At 46.5% G+C, this 17,550-nt stretch overlaps 1 protein-coding gene across 2 annotated transcripts in view; it reads left to right on the top strand.

Moving 5' to 3' along the window:
* Nucleotides 1–17,550, top strand: part of DHX37 (DEAH-box helicase 37) — a 36,593-nt gene that overhangs the window by 7,602 nt on the left and 11,441 nt on the right. For both annotated transcript variants that reach the window (XM_081841603.1, XM_081841602.1), the window contains exons 7-18: nucleotides 1,155–1,251; nucleotides 1,809–1,922; nucleotides 2,661–2,762; nucleotides 3,590–3,704; nucleotides 4,377–4,472; nucleotides 5,777–5,850; nucleotides 6,866–7,010; nucleotides 8,994–9,070; nucleotides 9,473–9,705; nucleotides 11,239–11,350; nucleotides 16,636–16,742; nucleotides 17,106–17,294. In XM_081841603.1, coding sequence (XP_081697729.1) covers nucleotides 1,155–1,251; nucleotides 1,809–1,922; nucleotides 2,661–2,762; nucleotides 3,590–3,704; nucleotides 4,377–4,472; nucleotides 5,777–5,850; nucleotides 6,866–7,010; nucleotides 8,994–9,070; nucleotides 9,473–9,705; nucleotides 11,239–11,350; nucleotides 16,636–16,742; nucleotides 17,106–17,294 — 1,461 coding nt within the window. The remainder of the gene's footprint in view (nucleotides 1–1,154; nucleotides 1,252–1,808; nucleotides 1,923–2,660; nucleotides 2,763–3,589; nucleotides 3,705–4,376; nucleotides 4,473–5,776; nucleotides 5,851–6,865; nucleotides 7,011–8,993; nucleotides 9,071–9,472; nucleotides 9,706–11,238; nucleotides 11,351–16,635; nucleotides 16,743–17,105; nucleotides 17,295–17,550) is intronic.

The raw sequence follows: 17,550 nt of genomic DNA, 5'->3' as shown, positions 1-17,550 counted from the left end.
CCAGCATACTTCCATTCTAGAAGTCTAGAAAGCCTTAGAAAGTGAATGGCTGTCCCTGCTTCATAGAGGACTCCCATGAAGGTGGGACACACAACAGGCCAGAAATACATTTCATACTGGAAAATGCTCCTGCCTTTCTCCTACCACTTTGCAGCACCCAGGGAGACTGATAAAACGAATGTCTCACCAGAAGAATTGAGTTCCAACCCAGGCAGTGCTCCTTTGGTTCGGTCAGCTTTAGCTGGGGTCTGATGAAGCAGCAACAGCCTTGCTGCAACCCACCTGGGATGGCCTTGTGCCCCATCTGTGGGCCCCAACCCACTGGCTGAAGGCCTGTGGTCCAACTCAAAATGCTTGGCTACACAGTGGGATGTGTTGTGGGGCGGGATGTTGTGTCCATGGGGCAGGCAGCTGTAGCTATAAGGAGGAGTGAGTTAGAAGGGGGTTGTAGCCAGGTCCCAGCGGTGTAACAATTCTCTTCGATGTTGAAAATGCAAATGCCATGGGTCTAAAATATTTTAGTGGGTCATACTTCCAAACACTGGAAAGAGGCAGCAAGCTTGTTTTCTGCTGCTCTGGAGGGTAGGACTAAATTCATTGGACTCAAGTTGCAAGAAAGAATCCGACTAAACATCGGGAAGAACTTTCTGACAGTAACAGCTGTTCAGTGGACCAGACTCCATCAGAAGGAAGTGGAGTCTACGTACTTCACTGGAGGTTTTTAAGCAGAGGTTGGATGGTCATCTATCATTATGCTTTTGCTGAGATTCCTGCATTGCAGGGGGTTGGACTAGAGGACCCTTGGGGTCCCTACCAACTCTACAATTCTATGACTGTGTGTGGTTCTAGAGCAGGGGTCAGCCACCTTTTTCAGCCGTGGGCTGGTCCACCATCCCTCAGACCTTGTGGGGGACAACTATATTTTGAAAAAAAATATGAACAAATTCCTATGCCCCACAAATAACCAAGAGATGCATTTTAAATAAAAGGACACATTCTACTCATGTAAAAACACGCTGATTCCGTGGGCCGGATTGAGAATGCGATTGGGCCGCATCTGGCCCACGGGCCTTAGGTTGTTCACCCCTGTTCTAGAGTGCTGCTTTGTTTGATGTTGGGTTGATCCCAGAGTTCCTTTCGTCCTCTGTCCTCAGGGTGATTTCATACCAAATCCGTTACGAAGGAAACGTGACAGATGACACCAAAATCAAATTCATGACAGATGGTGTGTTGTTGAAGGAAATCCAGAAGGTATGGTGTGGTTCTTCCTTTCAGAAACGAAATGCAGCTGTGCCTATGTAATGCTACTTCTTAACATGTTGACATACTTTAGACGCAGCCAGTTCCCAACCTGCTGCCCTCCAGACTTTCATTACTCTGGCCATCTGCCATGCTTACTGAGGGAGTTGGAGTCCAAAAGATGTGGAAGGCACCAGGTTGGGTTTAGGGTGGCTAAGAGATAGCTCAGGTTGGAGCTGAACTGGTTGGGTTGTCATTGACTGAGTCACTAGGGAACAGGTCCCTCCCCCCCCCCACAAAAAAACAACCCGAATTACGATTCAGGAATGAGAGAAGGGTTTTGCACTTCCTTGTGCGGTCCTCAGAACCATGTTCAGTTTGAAGAAGTGGCTTAGGGGCATAGATGTTTTTGATTGCCACTCCCATCAGCCCAGCCTGCTTAGACCCACATGCAGGTTTTGAGCCACAAATTCCCCCTTAAAGATCAAATCAGTTGATAAGTCTGGTTCAGTTTTGATGTGTGGTTGTGGTATTCCTCATACACCCACCCACCCTTTTGGTCTTCCCAGGATTTCTTGTTGTCCAAGTACCGGGTCATTATTCTCGATGAAGCTCATGAAAGAAGCATCTATACGGATATCCTGATTGGTCTTTTATCACGCATTGTGCCACTCAGAGCCAAGGTAAGGAGGGAAAGGGGGGTTACGTATCAATAGCATTCTAACATTTGATTATTTTGGTTTTTACAAATACAGTCATACCTTGGTTTACAGACGCTTCAGGTTGCGTGTTTTCAGGTTGCGCGCTGTGCCAAACCCAGAAGTACCGGAATGGGTTACTTCTGGGTTTCAGCGCTTGCACATGCGCTGAAGAGCTGAATTGTGACCCACACGTGCGCAGATGCAGCGCTGCGGGTTGCAAATGTGCCTCCCGCACGGATCACATTCACAACCCAAGGGTCCACTGTAATCATATGTGCTTGATCTTACATTCACGCATTGAAAATACTAGGACTCCAGTGCTCCTTAAACTGACGTTTCACAGCTGATGTTTCACAGTTTCCATTTGATTCTTACTATTTTAATACTTCTGTGCAAACTTTGCATGAAAAGAAGGCACATTGATGCTGAAAGTAAGAGAATGAATAAATAGCAGCACTTTAAATTTGGTCCAGGAACAGATAAGGTAGGGTTGCCCCAAAGTTGTTGAGCTTTTTTTGGGGAAATCTCAAAAATAGGTTTTGAGCATAATATGCTCATAGGCCTAGTTAATTTGTCATTCAGCTGCTAGAATACTGTGGGCAGTTTCTGAATAGTCTTCAAAGATCTTACATCAAGTTCCTCCAGATTTGGCTACATCTTATCTCCACCAAGCAAAACTCCTGCCTTCTTGCCTGTGTTTTTGTTCTTACACATTGACAGAAAGGACATCCGCTGAATCTGATCATCATGTCTGCCACACTGCGTGTGGAAGATTTCACCACCAACAAGAAACTGTTTGCCAGTCCTCCTCCTGTTATACAGGTAACAGTGTGACATTCAACTGGTGATAGTGGTTGGATTTGGTGTCACGTTTTGTTCCAACACCAGAGGCCCCAGGGAAAGTGGCAAGCCTGGAGAGGGGAGCAGGGCTGGTCAAAGGATTCTGGACTGCATCCACCAGACTCCATCCCCTTGAGAGAGCTGCTGAGCCCTAAAAGGCCTGAGCACAGGCACTCCTCCTCCTCCTCCCATAGCCTCCCTCCTGGCATGTATCAGGGCTGGTGAGGGGTGAGGGGAGGGACCTGGTTCTTCAAGGAAGTGTCCGTGTCTGGCCTGTGGCCCTGGCAGTCTGGGAGGTTCCTGTCTATACTTGTGGGTATAGGGCAGTATAATTTTTTTAGCAATAATTCCCTCAGGCACGGCGGTCTCCAGCTCAGGAGTGGAGATTGCAGCTTTCTCAGAAGCGCAGCTCCTGCGCTTCTCCTGAGAGTGGGCAAGCAGCAGGGTGGGATGCACAAGCTTAAAGAAAAACCATTTTAAAAGAGCGCCCATCATATTCCTGTTTCGAGAAGGCTTTAATCTCTGCTCATTTAAGAGCAGAGATTAAATCCTGCTGCCTTGGCTTCATGATCCTGTTCCCTGCTGGAGGCATAGAGCCAATGCAGGATTAAACCACATCTTCTTGCCCGTTAGCTGGCATCACGGGTGGGTGGGTGGGTGTGGATTGGAGGAAATGGCCTCGCAGGCCAAATTGGAGCCCCTGGCAGGCCAAAGGGGACCTGTGAGCCAGAGGTTCTCCAGGTCTAAATAGACACGCTTTGTCGTTCTGGGCAACTGCTCTTTCTTTACCTGTATTGTTTTCTCTGTAGGTGGATGCAAGGCAATTTCCCGTGGCAGTTCATTTTAACAAAAGGACCCCACTGGATGATTATAATGGAGAATGTTTCCGGAAAGTCTGTAAAATTCACCGAATGTTGCCATCAGGTAAGCTGACTGGCACAGACTTTTGTCTGTAATAAAAACTATAAAATTAGCTTTCAAATAAGGAACTGGAGTGATTCTCTTTTATGTCCTGGAGCTGGTTCAGAAAAGGGCAGAATGATCAGGGGGCTGAAGACAACACTCCTGGGAGGGAACTTGGCCACATTTGGGGCTTTTTAATTTAGATAAATAGTGAGCCGGAGGCGTATGATTACATACTTAAAGGTTAAGAGGTGGGTGCAGGAAAGAACACTTTATGGTTTCAGTACGCTGAAATTCTTTCTGAATTGCAAGAATATTTTAGTTGTCCCAACAAATTAGAGACTTGCCTGAACTGGAGAAAATCTCCTGAGGAGAGGGATTGGCAATTCAACCACTCTGTGAAGGGCATAGAGGGCCTCCTAACAACCCACAGCACCCATAAGAAACTATAGTTCCCAGAATGCTATGGGGGAAAGCCATGACTGTTTAAAGTGGGATGACACTGCTTTAAATGTATAGTACAGATGTTGCCCTGATGTGACAAAATTCTGTGACTTAAAACATTATTCAATGTCTTCTTCATAAAAACTGTCACAATTTATTTTTTTTATTTCAAAGCATAGACACTGGTGCTTCTTGCCACATTTCCACAATGCCTGTGGCCTAATTTTAAGATATTTTATCTTCTTGCAGGGGGCATCCTGGTGTTCCTCACTGGTCAGGCTGAAGTACATTCACTGTGTAGGAGGCTGAGGAAATCGTTCCCTTTCCGCAAAAATGCACCCCAAGGTAACTGATGCCCTCAGAGAAACGCATTGGTATTTCTGTATTAAAATCCCAAATAATTGGCATGGTACCAACTCAATAAATGCAGTCTTGCAACTCTTCCAAAAAGCATATTTGTTAAAAGCATTCTCCAAGCCTTTGCACGTGGCCTGCCTCAAGTCCTTGAGGGACAGAATTTGCGTGAGAAGTTACTTCTCTGACAGCCACTGCTTTTCCTTGTCCAGTGGCAGGGAAAACAGCAATCCCAGAGTTGAATGATTTTGCGCCCTGGGTGCGAAGCATGCATTTGAGCAAGAGTCAAGTATAGCACCCTGGCAGGCCAGACCAAGACTGGCTGTTAACCTGGCAGTGCCAAAACCTGGCCTGGAAGCTTGCATATCCTCCAGGTCAGGGAGAACCAATGGGTTGCGGAGATGGGTGAAGCCACCTTGAAAGTCTGGGAGGACGCCTTCAGCCAGGGAACTTTTCGCGCTGCAATTCTCCATGGCTCACCACCAAGGGCAGCAAAGCACAGATCTAGACATTTATGCCAGTTTCACACAGCAAACTTGTTTGGAACTGGCTGCACTTCCCCTTTACATTGCTCTATTAAAAATAAAACTGCCAATATCAAAATGCTGGTGACCACAGTTTGAGTCTCTGTACTGTTCTGGCCAGCTCAACTCAAAGAGGGTATTCTAGAGCTGGAAAAGGTTCAGAAAAAGGCATCCTGAATGATCAAGGGGTTGGAGAGACTCCCCATGAAGAAAAGCTGCAGGGTTTGGTACTTTTTAGCTTAGAGGAAAAATGAGTGAGAGGCGACTTGTTAAAAGTTCATAAAATTCAGCATGGCATGGAAAAGTGGATAAAGAATATGTTTTTCTCTTAACTCTAGAACTTGCAAACATCCAATGAATTTTCTTGAAAATTCCGAATATATATAATTTTTAAGTACTTCAGAAATTACTGTGATGGAAGGCAGCCTAGCTTGACTCCTCACAATATCACTGGGGAGAGATGTAATTTTGTATTTGGTCTGTGACTTGGTTTTTTTGCTTGTGTTATTGAAGGACCTATACTTTGACAGGTGCTGTCCCTGTACTGTTTTCAGCACCAGCTTGAAACCTATTTCCTTAGGCAAACCTAAAGGTGTTTTAATCATTTTTACTGTCAATTTTAGTTATCGTTAAATGTTTTTAATTATTTAAACTTTTCACTGATAATAAATATAGTAAACTGCTTAGAGGTTTTACTACAATCCAAAAGGTGTGCGCCTTTTTCTTAAGTAAAAATATTGATGCAGATGCTGCTTCCTTTCTTCTTCCCAGGCGGTGGTGAAGACAAGGAGGATTCGGTTGAAGAAATACGAAGATTTAAGAAATCCAAACGGAAAAAGAATGTGGTATGCTTTGATTGAGGGCTCCCACGTGGAACCCTTGCATTTGGCACCAAATTTAAAAGGCACCGAGGAGCAGTTCAAGGCTCCTTTGCAGCCATCTCTTTCGCTGCCCCACACCTGGTGTGTGTGTGTGTGTGTGTGTGCATGCGCATGTGTGTGCGCATGTGCACACACACACTGGGAAAACTATTGCAAGCCAAAATAGGGACAGATTCCTCACCACTTCCCTGCATCACAATAGGGACCCCCAGATTAACAGCCTTTTGATCCAGACGCATGAAAATGCTCCTTATTTCCAATACATTTGCCTCCTCCCCAGTCCCAGACACTGACTGGGGTCCCAAGTTCTCAGGGCTGGGTCAGATGCTGGTCGTCACCCAAGAAGAAGGTGCAAGCAGAAAAGTTAGCTCTTCATTGAAGAAAGCAACAATCAAGGCAACAATGCCAACACACAGGACTGGCCCCTGTGAAACAGATGCCAGGACTGAAGCTCTTCACCTTCTACTTACCTCTAGTCTTCCCCCCAGCTCCTGGGATGCTGGTGCAGCATCTGTCCCTCCTCTGCTTCATCAGCAGAGTCTTCACTGCTTTCCACACCTCTTGCTGTTGCCTTTTCAGCATCCAACCATTCCTCCCCTCCTTCCCCCCCTGATCTGTCCTCAGTGTCCCACCACCACCCTGGCTCTGAACCTTCCTCCTCAGGCTTCCCTCGGGTTCCCCAGCTGCTGCCTCTCATCACTCCTCTTCATCCAGCCAGTCTCTGACACAAATCCACCTCCCATCCCACTTGGACCCTCCGAGGGTCTTCCAGCTCTAACTCTCCAAGCTCCTCACATTCCTCCTCAGGATCCGACCATCCCCTCCATGACACCTCCATGGGCCTCATGTCAACCACAGGGGACCAGGGCTGTTTTGCAATAGTGTTTCAGAAACCACTGCCTCTCTATGCCTGTATGTGTTCTGAATTTCAGCCTTCGAAAGCCATGATCCCTTTGTGCATTTCTCCTGATCCTTTCAGGTGCTGCCCAAAATAGATCTGGATAACTATTCTGTTATGCCAGTAGATGAAGGAGATGAAGACAGAGATGCAGGAGCTGAAGAAGATGCTGACGCTGCTTGCTCAGATCTCGACCTGGAATATGGAGATGATGGGTTGGAAGAAGGTTTGCCTCTTAATAATAATAATAATAATAATAATAATATTTTTTATTTATTTATATCCCGCCCTCCCCAGCCAAGGCCGGGCTCAGAGCGGCTTACAAGCAATAATAAAAACAAGATGAATGATTACAACTTAAAAACAAAAATAAAATACAACATTAAAATAATGGAACATTAAAATATTAAAATGTAGCCTCATCGCAGGAGGAGAAGGAAAAGAAAAAAAAAAGAGAGGGAGGGAGGGAATCAAATTGGCTCCAAGCCAAAGGCCAGGCGGAACAACTCTGTCTTACAGGCCCTGCGGAAAGAAATCAGATCCTGCAGGGCCCTGGTCTCAGGAGACAGAGCGTTCCACCAGGCCGGAGCCAGAGTTGAAAAGGCCCTGGCTCTGGTTGAAGCCAATCTAACTTCCTTAGGGCCAGAGACCACCAGGGTGTTGTTATTTATGGACCTTGAGGCTTTCCATGGGGCAGACCGGGAGAGGTGGTCCCGTAGGTAGGAGGGTCCTAGGCCGTGAAGGGCTTTAAAGGTCAAAAGCAGCACCTTAAATCTGACCCTGTACTCCACCGGAAGCCAGTGCAGCTTGAAAAGCACTGGGTGAATATGCTCCCATGGCAGAGACCCCGTGAGGAGCCTCGCTGCAGCATTCTGTACCCGCTGGAGTTTCTGGGACAGCTTCAAGGGCAGCCCCGCGTAGAGCGAATTACAGTAGTCAAGCCTGGAGATGACCGTCGCATGGATCACTGTGGCCAAGTCAGGGCGGGAAAGGTAAGGGACCAACTGCTTGATGCGGCGAAGGTGGAAAAATGTCGTCTTAGCTGTTGCTGTAACCTGCGCCTCCCTGGAAAGGGAGGCGTCAAGGATTACACCCAAACTCTTAACGGAAGGGAATGGCACTAATTGGGCCCCCGCAAGAGAAGGGAGTTGGTCCCTCATCCCCATGCCATCCCGAACTAGCCATAGGACCTCTGTCTTCGAAGGATTTAGTTTCAATCGGCTCCCACGAAACCATCCAGCCACAGCTTCCAAGCATCTGGTCAGTGTGTTCGGGGTCGAGTCGGTGTGGCCATCCATCAGCAGATAGAGCTGAGTGTCATCAGCATATTGGCATCTTGGAAAATATGCTAAGGCAGTGTTGGTTCAGTTTCTGCAGGGCCCGTGGGCAAGACTTCCTCAGTGAGCCTTCCTCGCTCCTGTCATCATCTGCTGCTGCCCCACTCCTCCTCATGCATTTCCCCACCCTGCCACTAGCTTGCCAGGCAGAAAGTCAGTGAGCAAGCGGGCACTGGCATTTTCTGCTCCTCCTCCTCTCCGACGCAGTTGCTCAGGCCAGAGGAAGAGGCTGGTGAGGAAGTGAGTGGGTTGCAGTGATGAAGAACAGGTGCAGGCTTAGGGGGGGTCCCTTGCCAGAGACGTCCCTCGCTGGCAAGATGCCCAAATATACCAACCCCTGAGGCTGGCTTGTGTTTATACATCTTGGGACCAGACTTTATCATTGAGCTGTCATGGCGCATAGAGTCATTGAATGAGAGTTGGAAGGGACTGGGAGGGTCATCTAGTTCCAGCCACCTGCAGTGCAGGAATCTTTCGCCCAACATGGGGCTCAGTTAAGAGTCTCATGCTCGGCCAATGTGCCCTAATTTATCCTGCTCTGTTCTGTTTGTTGCATTTTCTCTCTCACTCCAAATAAATCACACCATTTTTGCAAAGTTTCCCCAGGGTTCCCTGTGAAGAGGAACTGACAGTTAATCCACTCTGGGAATTGTAGTTCTGTGAAAGGAATAGGGGCCTCCTAACAGCTCTCAACACTTTGCAAACTACAGTTCCCAGGATTCTTTGAGGAAGCAAGGACTGTTCCAAGCGTTATGATACTGCTTTAAATGTAGAGTGCTGGTGGGGCTGTTGATTCAAATGGTGAAGTCAGTTGGACAGCCAGCAGACTGTTGCTTATTACTATTGTGTGTGTTTTTTAATTTTGTGTACAGGTGAGAACCCAGATTCCTCCCTCCCCCTTTATGTTCTTCCACTTTACTCCTTGCTGGCACCAGAAAAGCAAGCCAAGGTAATGATTCATTTCCCTGGCTCCTCAGAAAATGTACCCATGAGCTCCTTCTCCCAGTATGGATCCTTTATAAAACATCCGTAAACACCCATACACAATAGAATGGTTTGGGCAGGTTTGCAGAAGCCCAAAAAGCACCTGAGAACCAGCCCAGTGAGGATCAAGCATGCTCAGTGGGCACAGAATGCTGAGTAGTAGGAATTGGCAGAAAGCTGGCAGAGAGGGGAATAAAATAGAATACCCTGGAAGGAGGGCTTGGCTGGGCAGAGCCCTGAGCACTGGATGTTGCATCACTTTGTTGTATGCCTCACTTGCAGAATTTATAGGTTGTGGGCATCACTTTCCATATTCCCGGGTGATTTTTCTAGGATCTCCCCCTCCCCTTTTATTTCTGTACTCCAGGTTTTTAGGCCCCATCCTCCTGGGACCAGGCTCTGTGTTGTAGCAACCAACGTGGCTGAAACATCCCTGACCATCCCGGGCATCAAGTACGTGGTCGACTGTGGGAAGGTCAAGAAACGCTTCTACGACAAAGTCACTGGAGTCTCATCTTTCAGAGTCACCTGGACGTCTCAGGCATCCGCCAACCAGCGGGCCGGCCGAGCTGGGCGCACAGAGCCTGGCCACTGTTACAGGTCAGCTGACTTCCCTTCTCTGTAGGAACACAAGAAGCTGCCTTCTGCTGAGTCAAACCGCTGGGCCCTCAAGATCAAAATTGTCTGCACTGACTGGCAGTGGCAACACTGATCATTGACTGTAATGACAAATATTTGATTTGACTGGCAGTGGCTTTCCAAGGTTTCAGCCAGGAGCTGTTTTGCTATATGCAAGTTCTTTTGGATTCAGTGGCAGTAGCACAAGTGGAGAGAAGTTCCTCACTTTTATTAAGTAGCAGGTTTGGATGCAGAATAAAAAGCAGCGAAACAGTCTTTAAGCAGAATAATATAGCACATGCAAGTTAAAATACTTCCCCATTCAGCTATCAGGGAATGATAAGGGGGAGACTCCAGCAGCACAGTACACAGCACCCAACAAGATCAAAGCTTGAAGATCAGACCCCACCAGGGAGATTTATACCCCTTAGATCAGGCATAGGCAAACTCGGCCCTCCAGTTGTTTTGGGACTACAACTCCCATCATCCCTGACCACTGGTTCTGTTAGCTAGGGATGATGGGAGTTGTAGTCCCAAAACAACTGGAGGGCCGAGTTTGCCTGTGCCTGCCTTAGATCCATAGTTGCCAAGTGCTGACTGGCCTAATATCTAAATTCCTTCCACCTGTTAAGCTAGGCAAATATACAGGGCCAGGGTTGTTAGTTGATCCTGCAGCTGCACCATTGCTGACAGGCACTCAGGCTTCAGCTACAAGTGGATCTTTCCACATCCCAGAAGCACAAGCAGCAAATCAAGAGCATAAAGCAAACCAAAAACCCTTGACAATAAGCATGGGGGAATAATTGTACGAACCAATTAACCTGTCTCCTCAGAATACAAAATTCGTCAGCATTCGGTTTCCTCTACAGAAGCCCTTCTCAGCCCTGTCTAGAGATCCCAACGAACCTGGGACCTTCTGCCCTCAAAGCAGATGCTCTGCCACTGGGCTATGGCCCTTTCCCAAAGTAAAAGGGCTGCAATTTCAGTGGGTAATGCAGAAGATCCCAGGTCCAGTCCCCGGTGGCATTTCCAGGTAGGGCTGCAAATGACTCCTTACCAGAAACCCCAGAGAGCCTCTGCCAGTCCGTGTGGACAGTCGTGAGCTAGGGGGACCCATTGGTCTGCCTCAGTAGAAGGTCGTTTTCTATCTCCCTGTGTAAAAGAGCCCCCAACTGTTTACATTCTAGCAGGACATTATTTTAAAAAATTGCATCTTTAAGAACCAATACCAGTGTTTGCTTGATTTCCTTTTCCTGCCTTATCCTATTTTTCTTTTATGTTGTGTGATCCTAAAACCGCTGGTTCATCTATCTCAATATTGTTTACACTGACTGGTAGGCGCTCTCCTGGGTTTCAGACAGCTAGAATGCAGCACCCCTGCACAATCCAGGAGGCTCACATCTCTAGCTGGTCTCAACAGTTGGGGGGCAAAAGCTGTGTAGTAGTATATTTCTGAAGCCTTCTAGGCAGCTGCTAATCCCCCTGCCCCTGGCTTCCTCTCTTGTTTTGTTCTAGGCTTTACTCTTCGGCTGTCTTCAGTGACTTTGAGAAGTTCACTTCTCCTGAGATTACCAGGCGACCTGTTGAAGATTTAATCCTGCAAATGAAAGCGCTAAACATTGAAAAGGTGGGAGTCAATTTAGGGCAGCCTTCCTTCTGCAACATGGATTATGTCATTCCCGTCGTAAGTTGGCCATGCTGCCTGGGTTTGATGGGAGTTGTAGTTCAAAACCGGAGGGCGCCGCATGGTGGGGAAGGGCTTCGAACTAGATGGGACACCAACATAGGAAGCTGCCTTATACTGGATCAGGCCATTGATTGCTCCATCTATCTATCCCAGGGTTGTCAACACTGACTAGCAGCTTTTTTCTCTTGGGTTTCAGGCATGGTTCTCTCCCAGCCCTGCCTGGAGGTGCCATTGGGGGCTGAACTTGGGATCTCCTGCATGCAAGGCAGATGCTCTGCCATGGAGCTACAGCCCTTCCCCACCAATCACCCGGCTCCTTTTTGCAAAATAGATTGCAGGTGTGGGGAGTGTTAACCCTTTGGTCCCACTATGGGAGCTTTCCCACCATGCAAATTGCAGGTGCAAGGATCAAGTCAAAGGGTTAAATTAGCCTATCGTCACCAGTGGTCAGGGAGGAAGTAGACCCCCACAGATTTATGTTCGATTGTGACTCTATGTGGGCCATCATTCTGAAACCTAGAAACTGCCTCGGAGACAAAGCCTATTTAATGATTTTGTGTGTATATAATATTTAAATTTCTTTTTGTTAGAAAAAAGAAAGCTAACTTTCGAAAGATTGCTATTCTAATTAGCACAAGAAAAAGGTTTAAATCTGGACTCCCTCGGGAGGTGGTGGCCTCTCCTTCCTTGGAGGTTTTTAAGCAGAGGTTGGCTGGCCAGCTGTCTTGGATGGCCCTGCATTTCAGGGGGTTGGACTAGTTAACCCTGGGGGTTCCTTCCAACTCTCTGATTCTGTAATTCCACAATTCTGTGATTCTGCTGAAACCCCCAGGTAATATTGGCCCACCCTCTAAAATAAGTTGGTCAGCAGCCTCCCCCCCCCCCCCCGGCTATTTGGTGAATTCCAGCACTGCTGAAGTTGGAAGGTGGCTTGCAGACAGATGGGGATGGTCCATTGTATATAGCCATTGTATATAGCCATGGTCCATTGTATATAGCCAGGTATATAGACAGATGGGGATGGTCCATTGTATATAGCCAGGCACTACGTTACAGCCGCATCTGCTCCAATTCTACAGACAGAGACTCTCACCTAAGAGATCTACAGCAAACCTTTTTAGAACTAAAATACCCAGCAGATGAAGTTAGACAACAGATCAACAGAGCCAGACTGATACCCAGAGAGAACTTGCTGCAAGACAGACCCAAAAAAGAAAATAACAGAACACCTCTAGTCATCACATACAGCTCCCAAGTTAAAACAGTACAACGCATCATCAGAGATCTACAACCTCTCCTGGACAATGACAGTTCTCTTTCTCAAGCTCTGGGAGGAAGACCTTTCATTGCCTCCAGACAGCCCCCCAATCTTAAACAACTCCTAACCCACAATAATACTATAACCAGACTTAACACGGACACTGGCACCAGAGCCTGCAATAAAGTTTATCACCAAACTTAAAACTATGGAGAGACCTGGTTTGAATAAAGACATTGGATTCTTATCTCATTATACATGACAAAGCCATTTTTCACCTTCTCACCCCTTGCTTTTTCCTGTTAGACCTATTGCAGTCGTTAAGAGTCGTCAACAGGCTCATCGCAGCTATCTGCCAATCACCCATTCCCACCACCCTTCTGAGTAATACCCCTCCCCACCTTCTCACTATATAGAAAGGTCCGGTGACTTCTGTTTCAGTGTATCTGAAGAAGTGTGCATGCACACGAAAGCTCATACCTAGAACTAACTCAGTTGGTCTTTAAGGTGCTACTGGAAGGAATTTTTTTATTTTGTTTTGACCATGGCAGACCAACACGGCTACCTATCTGTAACTGGAACTATGGAAGGCACCACATTGAGCCGCATGAAATGGAAGTCTATCAACCTCACCAAGAAACTTGCACAGGTACAGACTGATATCTTCTTTCTTACTAAATGCAAGAACCTGGACATTATACCCAAGGGTCTTAGAATTAAGAACCCTCTACAATCCACGTATCCCACTGAATATGCAAGAAAACTATGCAGCACTTTCTCTAAGAAGCTGCTCAAACATCTGATCAGCGTTCTCTACTCTAAACAGAAGCTAATAAAGGAGGAACTCCTTGTATTGGACAACTCTATCAGGAACCACCAAGCTTGGCAAGAGTTCCAAAAGGAAAAACAGAACATTTACCATTCTCAACTGGAGCTACTGAAAAAACAGAAAAACAAGAAACTCTCTAACCTTTCCAACCTACAGGCTACTAATCAAAACAAGATCAACAATATTGTCAATCTCTCACAGCAAGCACTCAGCCCAGCTGAGGAATCAGTCCTTTCACGTGGACTGTCATTCTGCCCTGCCAAATCCCCAGACATGATTCAGTTCTGTGGGGACTTGGAAGCATTTTTCCGCCGTTTACGCCTGAAGGAGTATTTTCAACACACACAACAACAAGACAAAGCAGAACAAGCAACAACTTCACAACCCACTGCAGAACAACAACCACCCTCCCAACAGAACACTGACCACCAACTACCACCGAAAAAGTGTTACACAAAAAGGGACTCCACATGGACCCCTCCTGATGGACGCAACACCACACTGGACTTGTACATTGACTGCTTCCGCCACAGAATCCAAACAGATGTGACCAGAAAACACCATCGCTTACAACAAAATCTAAACCATGCCGAAAGGAGAGCCATAGATAATCTCAGAAACAACCCAGACATTATAATTAAAGAAGCGGACAAAGGTGGAGCGGTCGTCATCATGAACAAAACTGACTACATTCAGGAGGCTCACAGACAACTTTCCAATACCGCCTTTTACATAAAATTGGACTCAGACCCCACACAAGAATACAAAAAAGAACTGAACAAGATTGTTAAGGAGCTACCCCCACACATCCAAGAACAGATCCTCACAAACACACCAACAGAACCTCGACCAGGAACTTTCTATCTTCTACCTAAAATACACAAACCAGGAAATCCAGGACGCCCCATCATTTCAGGTATTGGCACTATTACAGTGGGTGTCTCCGGTTATATGGACTCTGTTCTGAAACCATATGCCATCAGTGCTCCCAGCTATGTACGTGACACCACAGATTTTCTGAGGAAAATACAATCTTTAAATAATCTTCCCAACAATACTATACTAGCTACTATGGATGTGGAATCTCTGTATACCAATATCCCACACAACGATGGTTTACAAGCTATAAGGAATACCATTTCAGATAAAACCACAGCGGACTTTGCTACCAAACTCTGCCAATTTGTCCTTACCCACAACAACTTCAAATTCGGTGATGACCTATTCCTTCAGATCAGCGGCACAGCAATGGGCACCCGCATGGCCCCACAGTATGCCAACATCTTCATGGCGGATTTAGAACAACGTTTCCTAAACTCATACCCACTCAAACCTCTCTTGTACCTGCGATACATTGATGATATTTTTATCATCTGGACACATGGTCAACAGACCCTGGACACCTTCCACCAGAAATTCAATGATTTTCACCCCACCATCAACCTAACAATGAATCAATCTATGCAAGAAATACATTTTTTGGACACTACTATAAAAATACAGGATGGGCGCATAGACACCACCTTATACCGTAAACCAACTGACCGACAAACATATCTACATGCCTCTAGCTACCATCCCAAACATACCAAACAGTCCATTGTATATAGCCAGGCACTACGTTACAGCCGCATCTGCTCCAATTCTACAGACAGAGACTCTCACCTAAGAGATCTACAGCAAACCTTTTTAGAACTAAAATACCCAGCAGATGAAGTTAGACAACAGATCAACAGAGCCAGACTGATACCCAGAGAGAACTTGCTGCAAGACAGACCCAAAAAAGAAAATAACAGAACACCTCTAGTCATCACATACAGCTCCCAAGTTAAAACAGTACAACGCATCATCAGAGATCTACAACCTCTCCTGGACAATGACAGTTCTCTTTCTCAAGCTCTGGGAGGAAGACCTTTCATTGCCTCCAGACAGCCCCCCAATCTTAAACAACTCCTAACCCACAATAATACTATAACCAGACTTAACACGGACACTGGCACCAGAGCCTGCAATAAACCCAGATGCCAACTTTGCTGCCACATACACCCGGACAACACCATTACTGGCCCCAACAACATCACACATACCATCTCGGGACTATTTAATTGCTCATCGTCTAACATTGTGTATGCCATAAAATGCCAACAGTGTCCTTCAGCTCTCTATATTGGACAAACAGGCCAGACCTTACGCCAAAGAATAAATGGACATAAATCCGACATCAGGAACCACAAGACAGAAAAACCAGTAGGAGAACACTTCAATCTCCCAGGACATTCTATACAAGATCTCAAAGTAGCTGTTCTATTACAAAGGAATTTCAGAAATAGACTGGAAAGAGAAGCTGCTGAATTGCAACTTATCACCAAACTTAAAACTATGGAGAGACCTGGTTTGAATAAAGACATTGGATTCTTATCTCATTATACATGACAAAGCCATTTTTCACCTTCTCACCCCTTGCTTTTTCCTGTTAGACCTATTGCAGTCATTAAGAGTCGTCAACAGGCTCATCGCAGCTATCTGCCAATCACCCATTCCCACCACCCTTCTGAGTAATACCCCTCCCCACCTTCTCACTATATAGAAAGGTCCGGTGACTTCTGTTTCAGTGTATCTGAAGAAGTGTGCATGCACACGAAAGCTCATACCTAGAACTAACTCAGTTGGTCTTTAAGGTGCTACTGGAAGGAATTTTTTTATTTTGTTTTGACCATGGCAGACCAACACGGCTACCTATCTGTAGATGGGGATGGGCAATTGTTTATTAATAGCAGCAAATCCCCCCTCCCCTTTTGAATTATGCTGCTGGGAAGAATAAATCTGTAGTGAGGTTAAGGTAGGAGTTTGTTGGGGTGGGAGAAGAACCAGGAGTGGATTTTTGTGTTGCAGGAGCTTATGCTACGTTCTGGTACTGAAACCAAATTTCTGCACTGGGCATGCATGCGCACTGAGGCACCCCATTTCTTAACCAACCAGTGTTCTGCACCTGGGTCTGGTCAGTGGATCTCTGGGTTCTAGTGGTGGTGATGATGTGAGTAGACCCCACAAGCCTGAAGTTATTCCATGCCCATCTTACTCAGTTCTTGGGCATCTCACCTGTTCATGCCGGGTGTGTCGTCATCTTTGTGTTTGCAGGTGGTCAATTTTCCCTTTCCTACACCCCCGCCGCTGGAAGCGCTAGTTGCTGCTGAGGAGCTGTTGATAGCCCTTGGAGCCTTGCAGGAACCCTCCAAATCTGGAAGGTAGACTTTTTACTGATTGTTGCTGTCTTTGTTGCTTTTTTGAAAAACCAAGTTGAACTATGCTGGTTGGTGGATTGTGTTTTCTCTCTTTTCTCCCACTGTGCAGAGCCATCCCTCCCATTGGATAGAGTGGGGTGGCCATCCTGCACAGTTCTTTTGAGCTGCCATGAAAGAGCAGAAAAATTATGTTTTTGTTTTACAACTGCATAAATCATACCATTGCCTGAGGCCATCAAAGCAGTGAACAACATGATAAACGAAATAAATAGCACACCAAAAATACAAATTCTAAAAGCAACATTTGGAGGGCACTAAGTCAAGAGAGGCCTGGTCTAGGAATTGACTCCTGTTCCCTTCTTCCAGGCTGAAAAAGTTGCAAGAAGCAAAGCTGACCTGCCCCATCAGCCCCCTGGGGGCCACAATGGCAGCCTTTCCTGTGGCTCCCCGTTACGCAAAGATGCTTGCCTTGAGCAAACAGCAGGACTGCCTCCCATATGTCATCACCTTAGTGTCAGCCCTGACGGTTCGGGAACTCTTTGAAGAGTTTAACAGGTGAGCGTTCCCCCAACAGAAGTGCTGGGCGTTGGCTCCATGTCTGTGTCTGCTGTTTGCTGCCCTGGACTCCTTTGGGAAGAATGGTGGGGTGGAAGGAAACAAACAAACTTGCCACTCTCTGAACTGGTGGCCCAAAGGAATGATCCCCTTTGGTGTGGTCCCGTTGGTAGTAGTTCATTGGCAGTAAAGAATTGCACCTCTGAAAGTTGTTGCAATTCCTCTCACTGTGCTGCTGAGGACACACAGCCCATGG

Source organism: Podarcis erhardii (assembly GCF_964252035.2).
Source record: "Podarcis erhardii genome assembly, chromosome: 15".
Lineage (NCBI taxonomy): Eukaryota > Metazoa > Chordata > Lepidosauria > Squamata > Lacertidae > Podarcis > Podarcis erhardii.
Note: the sequence above shows the minus strand (reverse complement) of the source record. Positions and strands in the feature narration are given on the sequence as shown.